The 23,467-nt window shown below is 41.1% G+C and overlaps 3 protein-coding genes across 4 annotated transcripts; all 3 read right to left on the bottom strand.

Moving 5' to 3' along the window:
- Positions 1 to 2,089: 2,089 nt before the first annotated feature.
- Positions 2,090 to 6,225, bottom strand: LOC140314327 (neurogranin-like). Of its 2 annotated transcripts, none has more exons than XM_072392478.1 (3): positions 6,024 to 6,225; positions 4,364 to 4,565; positions 2,090 to 3,032 (listed from the first exon to the last, which is right to left on the bottom strand). In XM_072392478.1, exons 1-3 carry the CDS (start codon positions 6,036 to 6,038, stop codon positions 2,977 to 2,979), a joined length of 273 nt encoding a protein of 90 aa, XP_072248579.1. In that variant the 5' UTR covers positions 6,039 to 6,225; the 3' UTR covers positions 2,090 to 2,976. The 2 variants fall into 2 exon arrangements, with proteins under 2 accessions (XP_072248579.1, XP_072248580.1); XM_072392479.1 differs by having other exon boundaries at positions 4,410 to 4,565; positions 6,024 to 6,223.
- Positions 6,226 to 10,460: 4,235 nt separating this feature from the next.
- LOC140314326 (sperm surface protein Sp17-like) lies at positions 10,461 to 11,050 on the bottom strand. Its single transcript, XM_072392477.1, has 3 exons — positions 10,882 to 11,050; positions 10,719 to 10,798; positions 10,461 to 10,584 (listed from the first exon to the last, which is right to left on the bottom strand). The coding sequence occupies exons 1-3, from the start codon at positions 11,033 to 11,035 to the stop codon at positions 10,537 to 10,539; spliced, it is 282 nt and encodes a 93-aa protein (XP_072248578.1). The 5' UTR covers positions 11,036 to 11,050; the 3' UTR covers positions 10,461 to 10,536.
- A 539-nt stretch (positions 11,051 to 11,589) lies between these two features.
- LOC140313748 (uncharacterized) lies at positions 11,590 to 15,537 on the bottom strand. Its single transcript, XM_072391733.1, has 10 exons — positions 15,410 to 15,537; positions 15,003 to 15,308; positions 14,834 to 14,887; positions 14,699 to 14,734; positions 14,477 to 14,593; positions 14,295 to 14,319; positions 14,150 to 14,190; positions 14,011 to 14,061; positions 13,789 to 13,892; positions 11,590 to 11,774 (listed from the first exon to the last, which is right to left on the bottom strand). The coding sequence occupies exons 1-10, from the start codon at positions 15,456 to 15,458 to the stop codon at positions 11,643 to 11,645; spliced, it is 915 nt and encodes a 304-aa protein (XP_072247834.1). The 5' UTR covers positions 15,459 to 15,537; the 3' UTR covers positions 11,590 to 11,642.
- Positions 15,538 to 23,467: the final 7,930 nt, after the last annotated feature.

Here is a 23,467-nt window from a genome sequence, read left to right as displayed (position 1 = left end):
TGTGTGGCAAAACATTATAGAAGACAAATATTAGACATTTTCCTTTACTGTTAGTCAGATTTGTTTTAAGCTTCTGTAATGCTCCATTATGTTGGGATGCCACATGCGAAACCCCCATATCTTACATCAGTCATTATCACATTATTTTGATTGTGTGTACTGATGAGTCAGCTGCATCATAAGTCATTTCACCCACTTTCAATAAAAAAGTTTTTTGGGGCGTTTTTGTTTAGAAACAAAGGGCTCCTCTGCAGAGGAGGAAGCGTGGTTGTCAGAGACCTCCAGATGTGTGGGACCCCGACTCCTCACAGGGCTCAGTGTCCTCTGTAGTGAGCCATCAAAGTGGAACCTCTCCCCTCCACCTCTGGCCTTTCTAAAAGCCCCACCTCTCCATTTCTCTCATCTTCTAAAGCATTTTAAAGCAACGCAACCTTTGCAGTTAGTAGAGGAAAAGCTGGGGTGCAGACTGAGCTTGTGTGCCTTTCTCAGTTGTGGTGAATGGTTTATGACAGAAGCCACTGTCATGTTTATAAAACAGTAGGACTAATATCTTAATATTTTTCTCTCTTTTGAATGGGATTCCTTTATTTCACAGCTGAGTAATGTTGATCTGGTGCTAATGCAGCTGTGGCCATAAAGTTAATTCATCTCTGTCCTCTCATTATTGCTCAGTTATGTAACCTACTTAGAACAATAAAAACAACAAAAAAAAAGTCCCAGGCGAGGCCAGCGGGATAACCACTGGACAGAATATAATTGCGCCCCCTGCTGTTTGTCCTGGGTTATCTATCTCTAATTATCACCCAGGAGACTGGAGATCTTTTCTCACTGACAAGCTGTCTGAGAAGTAGAACGAGCCAACCAAGCACATCTTTTCTATGATGTACTCCTAAAATAGTTCAGCTTCAGCTAAACAAGATGTTATGGGAGGAGACTTCACTATTATTCGCTGGTTTGTTCAAGCCTACCATGGGTCTTACAAACTCACTCACATGTCTATTTATTAATATCTTGACTAACATGATTTCCAGGCTCCTGTCTTTTCCCTCACTATCAGAATTCAATCTACAGCATGAAGTGCATGTTGTGCTATGTTTGGAGGTGTGCATAATATTGATTGTTCACCCACTATCATTAAAGAGACAGAAGAGCGTGGCCATGGCACCTCTGGGACTGAGTAGGAGAAAAGAAAGAATAGGTCCATATAAAACCCATAGAGGATGTTTATAAGATTGAGGCGGAGGAGGAATGTCAGCCCGAGGAGGAAGCCTTTTCACTCCGGCATTGCAAAAGCACTTCTAACGAGATATTTGTTGTCCTGTCTCTGCAGCTGGTGACACAGCTCATCAACGCGTGTGTGAGCGTGTATGAGACTGGGAATGAGTGACTCGAGAGAGATCTGCATGCTAAAAGTATGGGCTGTGTTTTTCCTGTGTGAAAATGCAGTGTGCAGTTTGAGTTTGTGCAGTGTGCTGCGTGGCTCAGATGTGTGTGGGTGGGCTGAGTGGGTGCACTGGGAGACTGAAGATGCACTATCCTGTTTCTCATAAAGCCAGCAAGACTGCCTCGGTAGATGAGGAGAGAAATTGTGTTATACTTTCGTGATTTATATAGCCTTATTAGAATAAGGCACGCATTATAAAATAAGTGACAAGCAGATTTCACTGTGGTTGATGTGTTTATGATAACACACACAGCGATATGATGGAAACATCTGACTAAATGCGGGCTCTGCAACTCTGTGCAATAACCATTTAAGCTGTTTTCTCTAATATGCATTATTGTTTCAGAACTTAAGAAACTTTCTCCAGTCAAACTGCCAATTACAGCTAAATACACATCGTTTATGAATTATTCACGAGATTTCTTGTGTAAGAGAACCACACAGGAGACAGAGCATTGTTTTAGCTTCAAGGAAGCCTGCTTCCGCCAATTAAAAGCCCTGCTTATGTTGCAGAGGAAAACGAGCTTCTTTGACTTCTGTGATGTGCAAAAATCTAAATGTTTTACCATTTAATTCAAGGACAAAGATGCAGGTGACATAAAGGCTGCCGTTGGAAACAAACACACCCTTGAATTAAGTCTAAAGCAGACATTTCACTGTATATTTAGGGTGGATTTATTAATGCAATGCCACGAGTCTACACCAAAGTTCAGCAAGTTACTATTCAGCTACTTTTAAAGCACAAAGGCTCTGCAAACTTACAATGGAATTCTACACACCTGATTCACATAAGTCAAACAAGTACAACCCACCAACACGACAACAGAGCATACTGAACCACTACCTTACAAGATAAAGCTGCACCAAACGCATCTGGGAAAAGTGTAATTATGGCATGCTTAATGTTCTGGAAGATCAGATTTATAGAAAATGCTTCAAACTGTGACAAGAGACCTTGGTGATCAGAAACACAAAAATAAACAAATAGAACATACATAGCTACTTTTCTTTTGGTGAGTTTGATATTTTAATCATTTGTAAGCATGGCAAATAATAGTCAAGATACAAGCACTTCAGGTCAAACAATGCAAAATAACAAATACTTTAAGCCACTAATCACCAGAAGTGATGCGTACGAGGTGTTTACACAGACAAAATTGCGCTGATCCATCCAAAAAAAAGCCCCGTTTAGCATTTAGAGGACATTCATTTCCACATTCACAGATCATCATCTAAAAACTAGCACACTACCAGAAGTTTCACAAGAACATGCAGTGAGTTGCAAATTCTGGGTCAAAGACATCCGCACTGATGAGGCTGCTGAAGAAGCAGAGAAGGAGTGTTAAAGTTCACAAAATTCACACAACACACCCTTAAAACTGTTCATTTTCTACTGCTAATTTGTGTTGAAAAAGAAAATGACTCCTGGGGTTAAAAAGGTGTGCCTGAAAGCCAGCCTTGCCAGCGTACGCCAGCCATCTCTCACTACCTTGCTTTTCCTATTTCTTTTCATCCAGGTCAGGGCAGGGGTGTCACTGTTCCGGCACAGATGTGTCGTCTCTCTCTACTGCCCCCGATCTTCCTGTCTCTAAAAACAGAAACAGGCGAGGCGTAGTTAACAGATGCAGAACATGGAAAGGACAGTTTCCATGTTCACTTCTCCGGTCAAGGTTGAAGACTTCGAGATCACTTGTGAGTTGATTTATTATTAAAGAAACAAAGAAACAAACAAACAAAAAAAAACTAGGAGAAAACTGTATACAGGGCTTGTATTAAAGGGTTCATCAATCTTTCTGTGGGTATATATTTCCTGTTCTTAGCAGCTTTAATTAGAAGTTAGTGAGTTTGAAAGTACATTCTGAGAGTTTCATTCCCCCTGATGACTGATATGACTGATGAAAACCTCTGTTATAAAAAGGGGGGTCTCCCCCCCCCAATGGGAGGAGCTCAGGATGCTCACTTCCACCCCGACAGGTCCATTAATTTTGCTCGGTCCTTCTTGGCGTATACTGTACCGAATGCACCTGGAGCTATAAATACACTCCGTACCTAAGGATACAAAGCAGCCATCAAGTGGGTTAGGGAGAATCACTGATGCAGATCCACTCTCTTAACATTCTTTTTCCCATTAAAAAGCAACCGTAAGAGGCAAAGTCACATTTTTTTCGTGACAAAAATGTGGAGATTTTTTTTCACCTATAAATGTAAATGTGCAGCAAAAATATTCTCACTCGAACAGACACATTCCTAAAATGATCCTCCTTCGCTGTTATAGAAAATAAAAACTGGCGAATGAGCGGCATCATTTACAACTTGACATTTTCCAAGTAAACGGAACGTGAACATCTTCTGTGCCTCGCAACCTAACAGCGCATCTAGAAGCAGATTCATCCGAGCTCTTAGGCAGAGCAACTAACTGAACGCTTCAATCATCTGTTGCTCGAGACCCTGCGGGGTAATTAAATGAGTCACTCAGCTAAGTTTTGCATTAATCACACTTGGGTGAAGCCATAAGGGGCTTTAATAGTTGTATTTAATTATGTATAGCATCTAAATGGATTATTTTCCTGGTGTGTAAAATGGTAAATCACTTTGTGTTCCCTTTTTACAGTACGCTCATGCGTTTGGCTCAGAGAGAAGACTAAAGCTGCTGAACATCCTGCAAACATCCGATTATGCCTCACCTTTGCTTGCTTTACTGTATATAGACAAGTATATTGCTATTACTCCAAAACTCTAGAGGTTCTCTCAATGGTAAAAAAAAAGAAAGGGGTCATTTTTTCACAGCTTACCTTATGTTGCCTAGCGTGGTTAGAGTTTGTCAGAGCCTCTCTTACCTTATGTACAGTCACTAGCCATAATGCCCTCTTTAACAGCATTATGGGACTTATCTTAACCCCTTGGTTCTATAACACTGACCTGAGACCCCCTGGCTGCCGTTGAGCACCTCCCCAGTGCTGCTCACCTCCTCCACTTCTGCTTTGTCCTCCGGCTTCATCTTCTTGCGAGTCATGTGGCCACGGAAGCCGGCCTGGATCTTGGCAGCGGCCCTGTTAGCCTCGGGGTCATCCAGGGGGATGTCCATGATGTCCTCCTCCTCCTGGGGTCGGTTGCACTCCTCCTGTGCAGAAGACAAACAAAGTAGAAGTAGTTTATTGCAGTCGGGGAACAGATTCCAGGATCATATGATGATACTTTCTTCCGTGAAAAACTAGTGGGAGTATTTCATCAACAGATTGCAAGAGCATATTTTGTAAACTTCACGGTGTATGCTGAACAGCTCTGTTTGATCATTTCATACATTTTTTTTTTAAAATGGTAAGTGAACTGTGCTTGGAGGGTAGCTCACTCTTATACATGACTGAAGAGGGGCTGTGGGTGGGTCATTGCCCCACTTTTTCCTCTCCAATTCTGTTTCTGTCATCACACACCGCTGGTCCTGATGCATTTTATTAGATTTTTTTCTCTCCTAATCGTGAAAAAGTTTAAGAAAAGCCTTAAAATGACCAAATAAAGCACTCTGCTTTGTCAAAAACAAAAATTGCTGCGGATATCTAACGATAAATCTTCTTCTTCTAAACTGAATTCACAGTTTAAAAAGATTTAAGGCGATCTTAAATAAATAAAAAAATATCTTCTTGGTCTGCAATGTTTGCCCAGAAAGCATGACCCAGCAAAAACGTTGCTGCAGTCAACACCAGCAGGCTCACGATGACACTGACAGTGGACAGCCCACTATCCCAAAGGAAACATAGGGTGGCGGGCAAAAGAGAAAGCCTAGCTCGTCACAAACTGTCAGTGGATTTCGTGCCAAGGCAACGGATGGGTTATATAAACACTCCTTCAAATTGTGTGGAGAACATAGATCAGCTATACCTCGTGCTTTGCTTTTGGTAACAGACTGACATTTCGTACAAAGGCAGCCCACAGAACGATCCCACTGTCATCCCACTATCTCGGTGGAGCAGTGCATCGTGTCTCCAGTGAAACCCCTCCAGTGTAGGAGTGTGACCACCCACCTGTTCGGCCAGCATTCATTAGCCTCTCTGTCTGACTGCTCACTGAGCAGCCAGTTCCAGCTCCAGCTCTGCCACAGCTTCAGAGATACGCTGCTGCAGTGGGTTTATTTTTCCCTGCCAACGCACCTTCCCAGGAACCTTCATCTATTTATGACCTCAGAGGTTTTCAGACTTTATCCGGAAAAAGATTTTAAACATTCCGATGCAAATCTCATGTGACGCTATCCACTGATGATAAGAAAAAAAAAAAAAAGTTCGAAAGCTTTTTTAGGACTGGCTTCCACATGCTTATGTATATTGAAACATTAATCATTTGAGATCCATAAATGAACAATGGGTGACATATTGTGCTCTGGAAAACAAAAAAGAACAGCACACACAGCTCAAGTCGGCAGTCTGATGGCATTAGTAACACTAGTGACCACAATTAGTGAGTAACTAACCACATTGGCCAAATAACTTTATTGACATCTACCCCACAAAGTGAGAAGTTATTGAAAATAATAAAAAAAAAAGATAAGAACATACTAAAGAAAAGTTAATCTGAAGCATCTACTTACATTGTGACAGTCCATTTCTTACTCTCAGAGATGACTTCAGTCTTCAGGTGATTGGACTCAGATTGACTCGCGAGCCTAAATTTCTTTGACGACCAAGTAAAGCGCTCTTTAAGTGAGTCTGCGATATAATACAGATGCCTCACTGGCGCTCGCTAACAATCCCTGTATGTTCAGTAACAGCCGCTCACGCACAGTGAGAGGGAGAGGAAGAGAGAAACAGGGAGGGAGGGAGGGAGGGAGGGAGGGAGGGAAGGAGAGACCTCCTACAAACATAACAGCATGTGTTTCATCTTTTCAGTCTCATTAAGGTTGCTGACCCTCCGTCTTCATTTCACTGTGCCAAACAGCTAAAGGACCGCAAAGTGACCACAAACAACAACCTGAAGACCAAAGTTATGCAACGGAAATGAGTCGAGTTGGTATCTTTTATTTCAGCGATTCAAAGTTTGACAGTTTTCTAACAGGCTGGACGTAAAAAAATTAAAAAGAAAACAAGTGACGACAATAAACTCCACAAATAAAATAAAAAAACAAAACCAAACGGCCACCACAGAAATACTGTGAGGGATCCAGATGCAGCAAGAACTGCTGACTTTTAAATTCTACTAATAGTGTGAAAACAAAAACTGTGTAAGCATCTTGGACACACTGTCTTACACTGGGAAGTGTTAGAAATGTATTAGAGGCAGAGTGAGCTAACAGCCCTCTCCATCCCTCTGATCCCAGCTGGTATGGCCGCCCACACTCTGCCAGCCTCATAGACAAGACGGAGAGAGAGAAACAGAAAACATCCATTTATGCGAGTTAGATCCCTGACAGTAACACACTGCTGCCAGTTTGCTAACCATTAAAACAATCTGTTAAGTAAGACATGCTCCTAATCGCCCGCAGCTGACTAGCTTTATATATCAAATCAATTGGTTGATTTGTAGAAATTGTAAACTTTAATTGATTGTAATCAATCATTATTTAGCTGTTACGCTCATATTGGACTCCTCATTGGTGTGTCTATCACAGTTTCCATCCAGTTAAGATGATTGAGGTACGGGAATATCACCGTGGTGACTTGTAAACAGAATATTAGAGGCATGAAAGTTGAAAAAGGAGACAGAGGACATCTGAGACATGAGTGCTAGGTCAATTTTAGAATAGATGGCCTAAATACGGCAGTTTTGCTGTCGTAATTTCAGCTGACATAAATATTTCAACACACAAACATTGGGAGCAATGTTTAACTTTTCAATCAGTGAGTTAGAAACCGTTCTTAAAGGTTGATTTCTGATACTGAGGGTGCCTAGCAACTATCAGCATCAGTATCTCCTATTAATTCCATGACGACACTAAGAGAGAACCGGAATGGCGAAGGGGTTACCATAGTAACATTCTCAGTACCCCAGCCTACACTCCCTTCCTGCGTGTTTGGAGCCTCGTCGGTCCAGACAAATCAGACGGGGTTATCAGCGACAGCGGTAAAAAATGCTCGAGGCTTAATTCACAAGAAAAAATGTGAACCGTTATTTTATGATGACAGATCACTGAGCGCCGAGCCTCAGTCTGTGGAGGCAGCTCCCGAGAGGATAGCTGATCCAGCCGCAGACAGTTTTCGCGAGCATGCGGTCTTGCAAAGGCCTCAAACAGCAGCTTGCACACGCCAATGACAAAGACTGTTCTACTCTGAGACAGAAATATCTGGATATGCCAGTTTAGGTGACTTTCAACAGCATCCAAAGTATCAAAGCAACTATTTTAGAGATATTTTCAAACATCTACCCCCAGAGAGCCCAAAGTTGATCAGATTTGTCCTTGAAAGGTTTATTTATATAGGCTATCTGTGAGAGGAACGGAGGCAGAGCGGACTGTAACCCAGCTAAATGAAATGAGTTGCTGCGGTCTGTCATATTAAACTTATGGCACCAGATGGTTAAACAGGCGTTTTTATCACACTGAAATGTTCATTTGGTGTGAGATGCAACGTAACAGATCTTTTTTTTATGCAGGATTCAGAGGAAGAAGATTACCTTGTCGCTCTGGCTTGCAAGCTCTGTGGTGTCCTTCTCTGACTCAGCTGGCCTTTCCGCTTCTTGATGGCCAGCAGTCCTGCAGTCTGCACTCTGACTCAGGCTGATGGTCTCCTCATTCTCCATTGCTTTACTTCTCTCTTGTTCCTCAAAATCAGTCGCTTCCTCTGTGTGCCCGTCTGCTTCCTTTGACGCGACCCGTTTTTCTTCCATAGTATCCTCCGACTGCGACGCCCCAAGAGTTCTCTGACTTTCCTCGTTCTCCTGTGGTTGTGAACTTTCCACAAAGGTTTCACTATCTTCCTCAATTCCAGCCACTGATGTATTTGACTGGGTTACTTGTGAAGGATTATTTTCCCACCCACCATCATTCATTTTTTGATCTCCCATCTCACTGTAACTCTCTGTACATAATTCCTCCTCATCTCCACCACCTGTATCTGCTGTCTCATCTTCTTTGAAATCAGAGTCATTTGGCTCTTCTTCACACTCCTGATTCTGGTGAAACTTGTCATCACGTATTTCCTCGACATCTTCACTTTTATATCTGGCTTCATCCTCTTGAATCTCCTTTTCTTCTTCAGTGTTGGGCTGATCTGATGAGCTGGTGCTTTTAACACCTTTTTCCTTCTCACCATCTTCACTGTAATTCAAATGAGAATCATTTATGTCCACTTTCTCCTTCAGTGTATCAAATGCTGGATGGTGACTTTCCGTTCCCTGCTCTTTAGCATTAACTTCCATTTCAATCTCCATTTCAGGATGAAGGTGGTTTTCCATTTCAGATACATCTTGGTCTGTTGAACTTGCAGTAAGCTCCTTGGGGTCTTCCATCAGTTGCATTTTTAATATTTTAGTCTGTAAGGCCTCATTTGATGCCTCTTCCTCAGGATGTTTCTCTCCAACTGCAGTAATGCACTGAGCCTTTGGAACATCTGCAAAGCTAATCTCAACCAACGAATCCTCTTTTGGTAAAATATCGTCATCTGAAGCACCCTCAATATGAGCTAAACTTTCATTAGTTTCCCCACAAGAAGATTCAGTCTCTGTTTTCTCTTTCTGCTTTGTTTTTTGTACCTGATCCTCTGCCTCTTGTTGGCTACCCTGCATGATTTCATTGTGAGGCTGTAACGATTGTTGAAAAGTTTCTTCAACCTGGTGTTTTAAACTCTCTTCCTCTTCAACGACATGTGAATCATCTTGAACAGTCTCGGCTTCAATTGCTCTTTCTATTCCTTCAAGCTCTGCAGCACAGACAGCCACATCAGCTAGGCCAGAGTGTGGAAAGATCTCCACTCGTTCGACAACTTCAGTAACCTTTACTTTTAATTCTGCAATCTCCTCGTCTAGAGAGGCACTCCCTTGTTGATCACATCCCTCTGCTTCTGTCACTCCTAACTCCTGAGCACACACATCAACATTTGCAGCTCCTCTGACTGTCAACAAACCAGTGGGCTCTGAGTCAGACTGAGGTAAATTTTGGTCTGGAACGGGGTTGCTATCTATTTTCATATCTGGGCTGTCAACTTGGCCAAGTGTAGTTATTGTTGGGTCTTCCTCCTTGTCAGTGCCATTAGCTTCATTTGACAGTATATCTGCAACGCATTTTCTTTCTGAAAGTCCAATTTCGGCTGAACCAGCGAGTTTCTCTGCAGTGTTATTTTCTTCTTCTTCTTCTTCTTCTTCACGATCTGTGCTTTCAGTTGAATCAGTCTTTTCAGAGGCGTGAGGTTGCGTGGTGGAAAGACTTGAGGCTTCAGCTAAATTACTTGACTCATCTTCAGTTTGGGACTCATGTGATTTATCTCTAGAAAGTACAAAACGACATGGCAAAATTAATGTCATGACAAAGTAATGTTCAACAGGACAAGGAGACATTTAGCGTAATAGCAGTGATTAAAGTGATGCTTTTCATAACAACATAATATTATGAGATCTCTGTAACACTCAACTGGAACCTGTGACTGTCCTCCTACAGCTGGTGGTCTTATGTTGATCATTTCTGCCTTTCCTTCTCAGCCTCGACACTGCAAATCTAACAGTACTGAGCTGATATTTATTCATGCACTTGTGTATTTGAAAGATTATTTCTTGGAGTGGACCACATTAGATATTGCTATAGAATACACTACTGCCATTTCTCATCACATTCGACATGACTTAGAAATAATTGCAAAATCATAATCTTCTATCTAGCTCATACAAACTCCAACTCTCAAGTGTTTGAGACAATGCAGCCATGCCTAGACACCAGCTAAAAGTGATCAGTGAGCTAACTATAATTACTCTGTATCCTATATTCCTTACCAGGACAAAAAAAAAGAACATAATACAAGAATATCTACAGAAAACCTTGCACCAAGTGACTCCAGAAAGCGTTTTAATGATAAACGTGTAAATTATAATATGGCGTCATCAGAACTTGTTACTATCCTTTCCCTCTTGCTCATCCTCTCCCTCTTCTGTTGATCATCTGGCAACACATAAAATGAGACTCACTTCGAAATGGTCATTTTTGGGGCCGTTTCCTTTTCAGGACTAGTCTGGAAAAACAAAAACAAAGCAAAGCTAACACAAACATGTCGGTAAATCGTGGAACTGGTGAGCATAAGCCCATTTTAACTAACTGCACAGAGAACGTGGTTTTAAGTGACTACACTGTAGGTATATAAAGTACCTCTGTATTCTTGAACGCATGGTTGTTGTAGAATCTATCTTCCAGCTTGGCTGCCCAGTCAGCAGGACTCATGCCACTTTCTGCAGGGAAAGGAGAGGAACCCACATGTCTGACAGCAGTGAGCGGCGTTTGTCTTGCTCATCATGTAAAAAGTTGCAGTTACCTTCTCTTTGTTTGAGGAGGGCTTTAAAGTACTGCGCAGCAAACGCAGGGATGTCTTCAGGCTGGTCTCGTAGGACCTCTCGGGCCAATCCTTCTAATATGGTACCGAAGCCTCGAGGAACCCGCAGGTGAGTGTTGGAGAAAGGCACTGACATTTTTTCTTTTGGGAGGGGGTGTGAGCCTGTATCTCTGACTCCAAACTATAACTAGGAAAAGTTAAGTTTTTTGCACTTAGATACTAAAACTCCTGATGTGTAGCTTTTAAGGGATTTGAATCAAGCTAACATCGCGGACTTTGTGAATAATAACAACGTTTGTAGCTAAATGTAGTTCCCACAGAACTTCACAAGAATAAATACGTATTCAGCGACATTTATAAAATGTCAGAAAACACAAAATTAGGAACACCTGTTACCTTAAAGTCCTCGCAGTCGACTTCCAGATACTTTTGAATGTTAAACGGTAGCTAGCAACAGTGAAACAACCGGTTCTGTTGACATCTGTTTCTAGGCAACCGTTCTAAATACGGACGCCGGAAAGGGTCAAATACCAATCAATCCACAAGAACTACTTCATTAGAAGGTTATGTTTATTATAGACACGGAACAAGTAAGGAAAACAGTATATGTTTTTGTTAAACATTTAATTAAAAAAAGAAAGAAAACTTGTTTAGGCATATAGAAAATAACAGACGTGTTTTTTTTTTTGTTTGTTTGATTGATTCCCCTCCTCCTTTTCCTCCTCTGGCAGCATTAAACTGAATTAGGCATATGTGATTACTGCATACTCAGAGTTGGTGCTCATCTTGCGGCTAATCTCTCTGAGCTGAGGCACATGCAGTCTGTCAGCTGAACGCGAGGCCTGCAGATAAGATCTTGATTCATCTCCCCACCTCTGGACCTGAAAAAAAAAACCATATGTAGCATACTTGGAAAGACTAGCTCAAGACACGTGAGTGAGGCCTTCCCCAATGACAATATTTATAAGGCTATTATCGCTGTCACTAAAAGTTATTCGGTGTATTTAAAAGTTACGGCCTTATATCTGTGATTGTATCAGTGAAGTACTTTTACTGTAAAGCAATATATTGCCTTTGCTTATAACTGGCAATCTGCAGACAGCGTTTTGAGTAAAAGTAATTCTGATTGCTAATCTGTTATGTAGTTGAATAAATATGTAGAGAATAGTTGAACAATTTAAGAATAGTGTTTCTTAATGTCACTTTGCCTGGAATTTCTGGATTTGATCAGCTATGGTACATGATGTTATTAAGAAATTTAGAGAATGACAGAAAAAAACTGTCAGCAAAGGGCAAGGCCAAGGATCAACATTCAAGATCATTGAGCCTAATGGCATTAAAATAAATCAGCATGTGGTCAAAACAGTCCTCTGAAAACCAGTGTCAGGGTAAAACAGTTCATCACCACATGCAGAGAATGCAAAGATTAAACATATACTGTTTAACCCTCGAACTCTAACGTTGGGTGATTTTCATCCAAGTGTGAAGATGTCCCAGGAATGGGTGGCCCAAAGAACAAGTTCCCAGCTGCGTTATTATTATTCTATGAATCTCGTTTATGATTCCCTAATTTTTTTTAAATTCTTGAGACTTTTATATGGTCCCCCCCTTTTTTTGTCCCCTTTTTTTTTTGAGGCGTGGTATAGCTGGAAATGATAGAAGAGTGCGTCAGTTAGCCGTGTGTTGTTATGTTTTAATATTCTTTGATGAGAAGTATTTTTTCGGGGGGTTTATCATATTGGGTAAAATACACCCAACTTTGGTGATGGTGTTACAAAAATGGACGTTAGTGTTTTAGGGTTAAACAGGATCTAGAAAGGATGAAAGGACCTTGTTGAGGTCAACGTTTTTTTTAACATGGACTGAGGCGAAGCAAAAAGTTGTCCTGTGGTCTGCCAAAGCTAAATTTGGATTTGACTTTTTGGATGTCTTGGACACTGCGCCCTCTGGGTTTAAGAAGTGAAGGAACATTCTGCTCTTCTGTGATCGAGTGAGAGAGCATTAATTCATATGTACGATGCATGACTGTTAAGACACTTTATACAGGCTTTTAAGATACGTGTGATGCCATTAAAGCATGGGGAGGGCTCATTTTCAGGGAGGGCTTTTTTTTTGTAACGAGCGATATTCTTGGCAATTACAACAGCATTATTTTTAAGGAGTGAAGGTGCTTAACTGACCTGTCTGCAATACAGAAATGTAACTCACTGAAATTGGCATAAAATTATAAAAATAAAAATACAATAAAGGGGGCCTTGCGACGTTAAACAGCTGAAACCCTGCAAATAGCTTGGATGGGATAACATTTTGCTTTGGAAATTACAGCAACTAGTATTGTCAAATTACACACGTTACAAAGTGTTTCTAAAAAAAAAGAAGAGATGGCATAACAATGTGCTAAACATGCCCTATTTCAACTTGTTTGAAAGGTGCTGTTGCCTTGGAATTCAAAAAGAGCATCTGTCTATTTGCTCCTTTGTAAATGCAGCTGTTGGTATTTAGTTGATTAAAATCATGCACTGTAATCCAACACATCTGCAGTTAAATTCTGCCTTCGTGGCAGCTGTAGACTAGTTTACCTGAACACCTGTAAGGAATAAACAGGGAACTGTGTTTATTTATCGTATGCAACTGCTTGCTAATGGAAAGCATAAAGATTATATCTAAAAAGTATGATAAATGTAGTTGATATGCCACTTTCTACTTTAAGAATATTTGGCCTAAAAAAAAAATCATCACCGAAACATAGGGAATTTCTGTATTAGATATAGAGTCTTGCTCTGGGTATTTACTGTATGCAACAAGTAGAAGAGGGTAGATTAAGTTGTTTGGGTTAACCGAAATACAAGAGGCTGACATATTGACTATGCATGAAGTTTTGTTGCTTACCTCTCCAGTTGCCAAGTAGCTGACCTGAGTGAGCTCCGGTGTACTGATCCCTCTGATGGTGATCATTATGTCAGCATATGGAACTTCAGTATCACTCTCATCATCTGGTTCAAAGAAAGTCATCATATTGTAGTCTGACATTTTGTATTACATCTGCTTACTACTGCGTAGAGTTTCTTAAAACAATGTAAATAAAGGATTTGACCTGACAGATTATCTTACCCGGTGGCGGAATCCTCAAAGTAACCCTTTCGCTTTGTGTCGACAATGTCCCTGGAGAGTACGACAGATATGAATGACAGGGTTTCATTTGGAGGCAAGGATTCTTGTCTTTTGCCTTTTGATAATTCAAAATCTTTACCTTTCACCGGTGAGAGAGCAGCCTTTGGTGGTTGTGGTGAGCTGAAACAGTTAAAGATTACTTAATCATCAATCATTGACACATTATTATATTAACTCATATTGACACAAATCTAACCAAAGGTAAGTTATTTAATTGTACTCACCATGACCTGGAAACAACTGGCTCCCCTAGAATATGTGAGAAATTATTGATACAATTTTATGTAAATTAGATTTTGTTCCTTTTTTTTTCTAATTCAGACATGATTATGTCCAACCCCTCCCTTTTAAAAAAAAAAAAAACAACCCCCAAATTAGTGTTAATAGCGTAATATATTGTAATCACCTTTACCATTCCAGTTCTGCCTGTTCCGATTCAGGCACAGAAAGACAGCCAAAGCTGCAAGAATCATAGCCACCACAACAGTAACTGTTGCCAAAACCCTAATTCCGGTAAATTCTCCTGTTCAAACAGAAACAGGTGCATTAGCTTTCATTGTATTAGACACAATCACAGATATGCATGTAAGCATGTATTTTACATTATTTGTTATAAGCGTCATCTCACCTTCATTTGAATCTTTTGGCTCAGCAGGAAGAGATGCTGAGAAAGCGAGATCACAGTGAATTACACACAGCAATGTGCAGCAAAGCATTGTTTCAACTAAAGCATCATTTGTATCGGACATTAACAGTTCCTCACCATTTTTAGTTTCAGTCTTTGGGACAGTTGTCCAGTTTGGTACTTTTCTTTGAGCTGTAAACACAAAACAAGAACATTTGCTCACCCCTAGCTAACTTCAAGAACTCATTAAGACCAGATATCTGGATTATATTGATTTTGATATTGATTTATAATAATATTCGTTAACCTTCAAGATAAAGAAAAATGATGCGCTCTGTTTTTTGTGGAAGTCGAGGGTGCTCTGTATCCTCAGTGTAGCAGGTATAGTTCTTTCCTACATACTCAACAGACACATTTGATAGACAGAGGAACACGGCACAAAAACTGCCATTTCTAGAAGTTCTGTGACAACCAGAGTTGTCTGATGCTCTACTCCAGTAGCCACGAACAAATCCTGATGAGCAATTGTAGGTGCAGCTCAGTGTGAGGCTTTCGTCCAACACCACAGCCCGTTTTTCAACGGGTGTCTTTGTATTGGCACAGCTTACAAAATCTGCAAAGAGAGGCAAATTGATTTACTTCACACCAGAAAAAAAGTCATTATGTTACCTCAAAGTATTAAGCTCGACTTCTCTAGATGAGTGCATTATTGACCTTTTGTCAACCAAAAGAAGAGTAAAGTGATGTAAACTGAAATGATCATCGTTGGTCCCTGTTTTGTTGAATCCCTCTGCTTCAACACATGCACTTAGATATCCTGTGTTCTTGCAATGCAGTGATGTTTGCACCTGCACAAACGCATTGAGGTACCCACATATATGTTCCTCCTCTTGGGTTAGGGTACAGGATGTGGTAGACCAAAGGATTTAGAGCTGTATAAAAATATTTTAATTTTCCACATATTGCACCTGACTTCCTGTCAAGAAAATTTCAGTTGCACGCGTAAAGAGTAAATGTGTATCGGAAAGTGATGGTATGCCACTTAGATATTTACTTTAGATGAGGATCACTTGTATCTATGCATTATTGCTTAAGTACAAGCATTTGACACCTGGCTTGCTAGTGCAGTTTGCTTCTAGGTTTGTCGATCTAGCATTGCACCTTGCTCTCTGCTTGAGCAAATGATGTGTTCAACATTCATTTTACACAATATTTAAGTCAATTATATTAAAGTTCTCACCCTGTTAAGACAAATTGTGGTTTACGCAATAAGAAGTTTTTTGTGAGCAACAATCAGCTTCAGAAATATATCAGACTTTTAATATCTTTAACAAAGTTATTCTCTTTATAATCTCTTAAATGGTTGAACATGGGCAGCATAAATAATTGCGGTGATCCACTAACAGAGACGACATTTAGGCTAGCTTTGGCACATGCTCATACATTATGAAACTAGCAGATATAGTTACAGAGGCTAATTGCACACCACTGTCAGCTTGAGCAGCCACCTGGGAATCACATTTCAGGCTCATTTCACTTTCAGACTGAGGGCCTCTCACTTTCATAGCTCTAAACAATCATCCACGTAGGCTTGGACTAAACAACCGGCTATGAAAATGAACCAAAAATGCAATGTCCTTGTGCACTTTAGAGACCCAGTGGTAATTTTCTCATGGAGAGCAATGCATTACCTCTGTTTTTCAGCTTCAGGGATTTTTCTGCTGCTGACGCAGTACAGAGTCGCTTCAGGTAAGAATAACAACTATCAAAGTTTGATCATTTCTTAAAGCATATTTTTCAAGCTAAAGACAAACTTCCACATTCTTGCCTACATTCATTTTCCAGAATCACCTGAAGGGAGTGGAGACCTACTTTTCTTTGAAGAGGCAGACCTTGCTCAGTGTCCAAAAGGAACATTTTTCTCCCACCAGCTTTGTTTAGAGTGTCCCTCTGGTAATTTGTAAGTCATCATTGAAATCTTTGATATGTATGTGGACAAGGGACTTACAAAGAATATACTCTTTAGCTCCCCTTAGGGCTCATATGTAAGAGATAAATAGTCTTTGAATTGTAATGAATAAATTGTATTTGTAAGAGATTTAAGTGGAATTAACATATTTCTGCTCCAGTTGCCCTGGCAACGTATCTGCACCCAGTAGATGTCCAGCAGGAACATTCAATCTCTACACAGGGAAAAGCAGTATCAGTGACTGCAAGGTAAAAGACGACTGTGTATAAAAGACCCACTCACACTCATACTTGTTGTGTCTTGCCCTCTTTTGAAAGTAAAGAACTTTCACGCAGTAGTCTTCATAGCAATAAATCATGTTTGTGGGGCCTTTTCACAGCAAACCTTTTGACGTTTTCTTTTTTAGCAAAAGTAATTTATGGGAAGTTATGGCATCATGGTCATTAATTAGGTATAGAGTGGCTCTGTGTCATTATGTTCATTCATTATTCATTTCTTTATATTGCAGCCTTGTTTTCCAGGTCTGATCAGTTCAGAGGACAGAGTGGATTGTAGGCTATGTCCTGCGGGCTTCTCGTGTGATCTGGCCACTGGGATGCTTTATTTATGCCCGGCAGGACAATATTCTCCAGAAGGGGTCCTGCAGTGTCAGACCTGCCCCGTCGATTCTGTTTGCAAATCTGGTTTTCCTTATAAGGTCATAATTAACTAAATGTGAAAGACAAAACTCATCATCATTTAAAAAGTTTGTTACAGTAAAATAACTGGTAGTAAAAGCTTCATGCTTTTTCCTTGATGTGCTGTCCTTTTCTTATTTGTCTCCACCAGTGTGGACCTGGGAAGGAGCCCAACGTAGATCACACTGAATGTAATGACTGTCCCTCTGGTTTCTATTCCACTGTGTGTACTATCCGCTGTCTGCAGTGTCCAGCAGGTGGTGCAGCTATTGAAGACTATTTCTGCTCCCGTACTGTGGCTGATGTTTGATATCTATTAATACCAAAAAAAAGTCCCACGGTGATTGAAAATATGTTTTCTGTCTGCCACAGGAAGTTACTGTCCAGACAGTGGTATGTCTCAGCCGCTCCTTTGTCCTCCCGGTTGGTCCTCCACACCTGAACAGCCCAACTGCCGTAGCTGTAATGATACGCCTTTGTTATGTGGGGGAACTGTGACCCCCCGCTCCAGCATGTCTCTCCACAGGTCTGGTCAACCCATCACCTGTCGACCAGGAACATACAGACACTCAAAGGAGGAGTCAGCTTGTATCGTCTGTCCAAGAGGTTAGTATTTGCATTTTTCTAACAGATTCCTTTCCTCCTTGAGAAGGCTAAACATGTTTATACATGTTATCTTTGTCGTAGGTCATTATTGTGTGGGAGGTGTGGCTGTACCCTGTCCTGCAGGGACTTATGGCTCCAAAGAAGGTCTGCAGAGGCTGAGAGACTGTACAATCTGTCCTGCGGGTAGAGTATTAATTATGGCAAACTTGAGGTCTGTAGATATGCAGAATCATTTAAGAAAAACCCATAAACATACCTAAGCTGCTGCAGTTTCTCAAGCCTAATAAACCAGCTGTATTTAACCACTGCTTTATATATCTTTACCATATATGTTGTAACCTTGAGAAAATGTTCTCCTTATCTATAAATACTTTTCTCTAGGGTTTTACTGTCTGGAAGGTAGCTCACAGAGACCCACCTCCCAGTTCCTGTGCCCACAGGGCTATTACTGTGAGGAGGGCACCGCCACCCCTCATGGGTCACCTTGCCCTGCTGGTACAGCGGGGGAACAACTGGGTCAGACAAGTAGGGCAGCCTGCAAGAGATGCAGAGAGGGACGCTTCTGTCCTGCAGGTTAGAAACTCACTTCATTAAAGCAACAAATACTGAAATAGAAAAAAAGAATTGTCCTAGAAAGTTACTGAATTTATACTTGATGAAAGAACGTGGGAAAAAATGATGGATTTCTTTAGATAAGAAGTTACAAGATGCAGAGGGCTCAGTGTTTCTTTTTGTTCACTTACAGTATCAGACAAGACATTTGACATATTTTGAAAGAGAAGGGGTGTCCAAACCTTTGACTGGCTCCGTACTGTACATGTAAAATGTGTGTTTGTCACTAAATAGGCTCATCAGGTCCTGGTTTGCCCTGTGCTCGAGGTAGGTTCTGCCCTGCTGGCACCTTGGAGGAAGTGACATGTCCTCCAGGTACCTTCACCCCTCATCAAGGGGCAATAAGTGAGTTTATGTTTTGTATTTATATTCATACTATGCTGTAATATACTATATTAACACTTGTCAGTTTATTTTAATTGACTTGAGCCACTGTTTGCCATGTACAGTTAAGATTCATTGTGTGTTTCTATTAAATTGCTTGGTTTGCTCTTGCTGGAAATTACAACAAGACATTGTGTTAGAAGGTATGATAACACATTGAAACTAGTTCAATGTTCTTTGTTATCAGTACAAAATTTATGCGATTTAAACATTATATTAAAAATACTATAATTCTTTAAAAGCTCACCTAAACTGATATGATGGCCGAGGAGTTTATCGGAGCAAAGCTCAGCAATGACATTAACATATGAGTATTGCTTTGTTCCTATGAGGAGTTAGAATGTATGGATGAGAAACTGTAACAGATGAATGCCCAAGAGGGCAAATGGAAAGAAGTCCAGTCTGTGGAGAGCTTGACTAGTGAGTCAACTGCACAAGAAATGATGGAAAAATCTGCCAAAACTCTGTTATATCCAAAGGTATCAACCTTTGGATATAACAGGTATCAACCTTTGGATATAACAGATATCCTAATGTAGAGAATGTAACCCCATAATCTTGTCTTCATCTTAGCACGACAACCATTTTTTTCCAGGTGTGAAGGACTGTCTCAAATGTCCGGCTGGTTTCTATTGTCCTGAGGGGACAAGTGACCCAATGCCCTGTCCCCCAGGCTCTTTCAACCCCTTAGAGGGCCAGGATGAGTTGACTGATTGCAGAGAGTGCTATGCAGGAAAGGCCTGCACACAGATAGCTCTGAGAGCCCCTGATGTGGACTGCATGCAAGGGTGAGTAACCCCTTCAGAACCAAGAAAACATTGTCTGTCGAGTTTGCTTCTGTGGCTCTTTTCACTTGTGTTTCTGTAAGCGTGTCTCTGATATGAATACGGAAGTTTTTTAATACTCTCACAAAAAAAATGCTGTTATATTGTTTGTTGTCTAAACCTGCCATGCCATTGTTGCCCTTTTGCCAAAGTTATATTGTCTGAATTTGCACAGGTTTGTCTGCCCTCCTGGTTCCTCCAAACCCAACGCAGCAAGAAATGCCTGCTCACCAGGAACACTTAGCAATCGCACTGATCTTACTGACCGCTCACAGTGTCAGCAGTGTCCAGCACGTTATGCCTGTCTTCGGGGTGACATTTCCTATATCTCTTCAGTTGGCATTTAAAAGTACAGCTTGTATCAAAGAAAAAAATGCATTGCTTTTTTTGTTTCCCCCGCGAATAAATTGGATTAAGCGGGTATAGAATAGAGATGGATGGACGGATGTTTTTTTTCACTGTTATACAATTTTAAATTCAATCAGTATTGCATATTGTAGACCCTAAGGGTGTATTATAGTCATAAAAAAGCTACAACACTGTTGAATGTGCTTAACTAACCTGCAGAAATCAAATGACCAATTATTAAACCAAAAGCTTCATCCACACTGATCAGCAATTATCAAAAGTTCATCCATCGATTCAAATTTTCATCTACGCCTTGAAAAACAATCACTGAAGTTCCCAAATTTGTAACCATGTTGAGAAAAAGATATACAGAGAAATCTCTAGCTTATTTGTTTTCCCACCTCAATGACTATAATGTCTGCTTTATTAGGAACTGGTGGAATCCAGAGACCCCCACTTTCCTGCTTTGCTGGACATTTTTGTCCACCTGGAACTATGTTCCCAACCCAGTACAAGTGTCCTGTGGGGACATGGAGCAGTCAAAGTGGATTGGAGGCTGAAAGTGAGTGCCAGCCTTGCCCTCGGGGCTGGTATTGTTTAGCTGGCTCTGCAGCTCCAACAGGCCGGTGCAATTCTGGACACTACTGCCCTGAAGGTAACGCAAGTATGATGCAGCTGGTAATGCAGTACATATTCAAATTAAATGTATTCCTTTTAGACTGCATTTGTTGAATAGAAATAACTTACAACATTGACTTGAGATATCATTTTACAATATTTTGTTTTGCAAACACACCTTCATGTGGCTATAACTATGTTGATGTTTCATCATCAGGGACTGCATATGGCACGCAGTTTCCTTGCCCTGCAGGCACTTACAGCATTCAAATGGGCAACAGATACAGAGAGGACTGCTTGATTTGTCCTAAAGGTTTATTCTGTCAACGGGGAACCTCCAAACCTTCACCTTGCCCACCGTAAGCAGAATATCAGAAAGAAGATAAGACAGTGATGAGGATGATGATACTGAAAGACTTTGCTATATGAGGTAAATCAAAGGGTTGTATTGGTGTAATACATAATTGTGTTTATCCCCTCCATCTTGTCTTTCTCAGCTCTACATTTCGCCACCTGAAAGGAGGTCGGAGGCTGGAGGACTGCTCTGCTTGCCCTGCTGGCTATTTTTGTCCCTACTCAGCCACTGTCAACCCCAGAGTGTGTGGAGCTGGCAGCTACTCTGTAAGGCCCCATCTAACACAGTCCACTGTGACTGGATAAGTGACAGAACCAATAGATCTTTTCATGAGCTATTTGATTGTCCTATTTTTAGATTAGCATTTACCACCCACATGATATTGTCTTACATTACTCACCTATTATGTACATCTGTAAATGTCAGCAAGAGGAATAGTTAAAGTGCATTTTAATGTTATACCAACATTTTTTTCTCAGTACAAAGGCAATATCAGAATCGCTCCAGCATTTTCCATGTTAAATTCTCCTTTCTCCTACATTTTCAATATCTATTTTGCTCTGTCCCTCCCCCATACTAGTTGATATCTTTAACTTGAACTCCTTGAATCTTTCTTCGTGTTCTCCTGTGTGTAGGATGAGGGCTCTGTGGAGTGCTCTCCTTGCCTGCAGGGCCACTACTGCAGTAATGAGACCACTAGTGAGGAAGCCATGCGAAGTGTCATGGTGTGTCCCCCAGGTTTCCTCTGCTCTCAGGGTTTGGCCAGAGACCCCCAACGCTCAGCCACGCTCTGTCCACGAGGGTTCTACTGTCCAGGAGGAAGCATTGTGAGTCAGGGCTTATAATTACAGCAAGTTTTATTAATTTTTTTCTTTTTTTTAGATTTAGATGAAGCACTTTTGGATTATAAAGCTACCTGCAAATGTGATTCTACTCATAGAATCCTAATCCCATTCCTTGCCCTAATGGTACGTACGGTGAATCCCCTGGTCTGCGCGAGATCTCAGAGTGTCTCCAGTGTCCTAAGGGGATGTACTGTTACTCCCAGAAGCCCCAGGAGCAGCCCATTACCAGGCCTGTAAGAAGATGAACACTGAAAATGAACTTGTTTGATCATAAATCAAATAAATCATATATTACTTCAAAATCTAATATGGAGACAACTGCAGCTAAATGTGTATGCAGTGATTTTATATTAATGGTATATGTTGTCACACTTAAGACTGGAGTGTGTCCAGATGGGCACTATTGCCCTCCAGGAACTGGCTACCCCTACACCTACCCCTGTCAGGCTGGCACATACAGGAATAACACACTTGGTCACAGTGGAGAGGCCTGTATTTCATGTCCATCCAGGCATTACTGCAACAGATTGGGAACTCATGTGCCCTTACTCTGCCCTCTGGTAGGAATGTATAATGTTTAGAAAAACTTATTTTTCCTCCCTACATGGGCATTTTTAGTGATTATCACTCTCTTTCTCTCTAACTCTGCTCAGGGGTTTTACTGTCCAGACGGCACTTCAACTCCCAAACCTTGTCCCGAAGGAACCTATAGCTCACGCTTTGCTCTCAGTGATGGCTCAGAGTGCACTCCTTGTGGTGGAGGCCAATATTGCACCGGTGTGGGACTTGTAGAGCCTTCTGGAAGCTGCGAGGAGCGTTTCTACTGTAGAGTGGGAGCCAAGTCTGCAGTATGATAATGCTATTTCTGGGAACAACTCAGTAGAGCTTAAAAGTCATTAATTTGTTATTGAATACATATTTTGACCGCCATTAGCTTCCACAAGCCCTCCTTAGGCCAACAAGTGCATTAAAAATGCATAATAGCAAGAATGACTTTCAATATTACCGACTGTGCATAACCGGAGTGGATAAAAAAATATTTGATTAAACATTTTGTTTTAGGAATTATAGTCACTACTGTGGTTTCTCTTCATCTCTGGGTGTCATTATTTTCAGACTCCAGTTGATGGACCAACCGGAGGTTTGTGTCCACCAGGAAGTTACTGCCCTCTGGCTACAAGCTCTCCCTTCCCCTGTCCCTCTGGCACCTTCAGCAATAGCACCGGCCTTCGCAGCCCTGAGGAGTGCATCAGCTGTCCACCAGGGTAAAATCACTCATATTGACTCCCTGTTCTTCCTTGCAAAGTGATTACTCACATTATCAGCTGATTGGACGATGTGAAACTCACGCCTCCACTCCATGAGTCAACATGCTTCTGTCCATGTCAGATTTTATTGTTTAGGCTCCAACAGCACCTCACCTTCTGGACCTTGTTTTCCTGGTTTTTACTGTATTGGTGGCTCAACTTCACCTCTTCAGTATGAAGCAGAAGAGGGTTTTTATACTTTGGAGGGGGCAGCCAGGGCAGAGCCG

Source organism: Leuresthes tenuis, unplaced genomic scaffold (assembly GCF_036924035.1).
Source record: "Leuresthes tenuis unplaced genomic scaffold, fLeuTen1.0.hap1 SCAF_9, whole genome shotgun sequence".
Taxonomy (NCBI): Eukaryota; Metazoa; Chordata; class Actinopteri; order Atheriniformes; family Atherinopsidae; genus Leuresthes; species Leuresthes tenuis.
The sequence above is the reverse complement of the archived record's forward strand: the minus strand, read 5'-3'. Positions and strand labels throughout refer to the sequence as shown.

What these genes read in the sequence shown, in the direction of transcription:
- LOC140313748 (XM_072391733.1), bottom strand. Translation starts at nt 15,458, where the DNA reads ATGATCATTTCAGTTTACATCACTTTACTCTTCTTTTGGTTGACAAAA. An exon ending in CTTCTTTTGGTTGACAAAAG is followed by an intron (nt 15,309 to 15,409) that starts GTCAATAATGCA and finishes CTCTCTTTGCAG; the next exon opens with ATTTTGTAAGCTGTGCCAAT. An exon ending in TTTGAGGATTCCGCCACCGG is followed by an intron (nt 13,893 to 14,010) that starts GTAAGATAATCT and finishes TCTTTGAACCAG; the next exon opens with ATGATGAGAGTGATACTGAA.
- LOC140314326 (XM_072392477.1), bottom strand. Translation starts at nt 11,035, where the DNA reads ATGTCAGTGCCTTTCTCCAACACTCACCTGCGGGTTCCTCGAGGCTTC. An exon ending in CCTCCTCAAACAAAGAGAAG is followed by an intron (nt 10,799 to 10,881) that starts GTAACTGCAACT and finishes CTTTCCCTGCAG; the next exon opens with AAAGTGGCATGAGTCCTGCT. An exon ending in ATGCGTTCAAGAATACAGAG is followed by an intron (nt 10,585 to 10,718) that starts GTACTTTATATA and finishes TTGTTTTTCCAG; the next exon opens with ACTAGTCCTGAAAAGGAAAC.
- LOC140314327 (XM_072392478.1), bottom strand. An exon ending in CGGCAGCCAGGGGGTCTCAG is followed by an intron (nt 3,033 to 4,363) that starts GTCAGTGTTATA and finishes TTCTGTTTTTAG; the next exon opens with AGACAGGAAGATCGGGGGCA.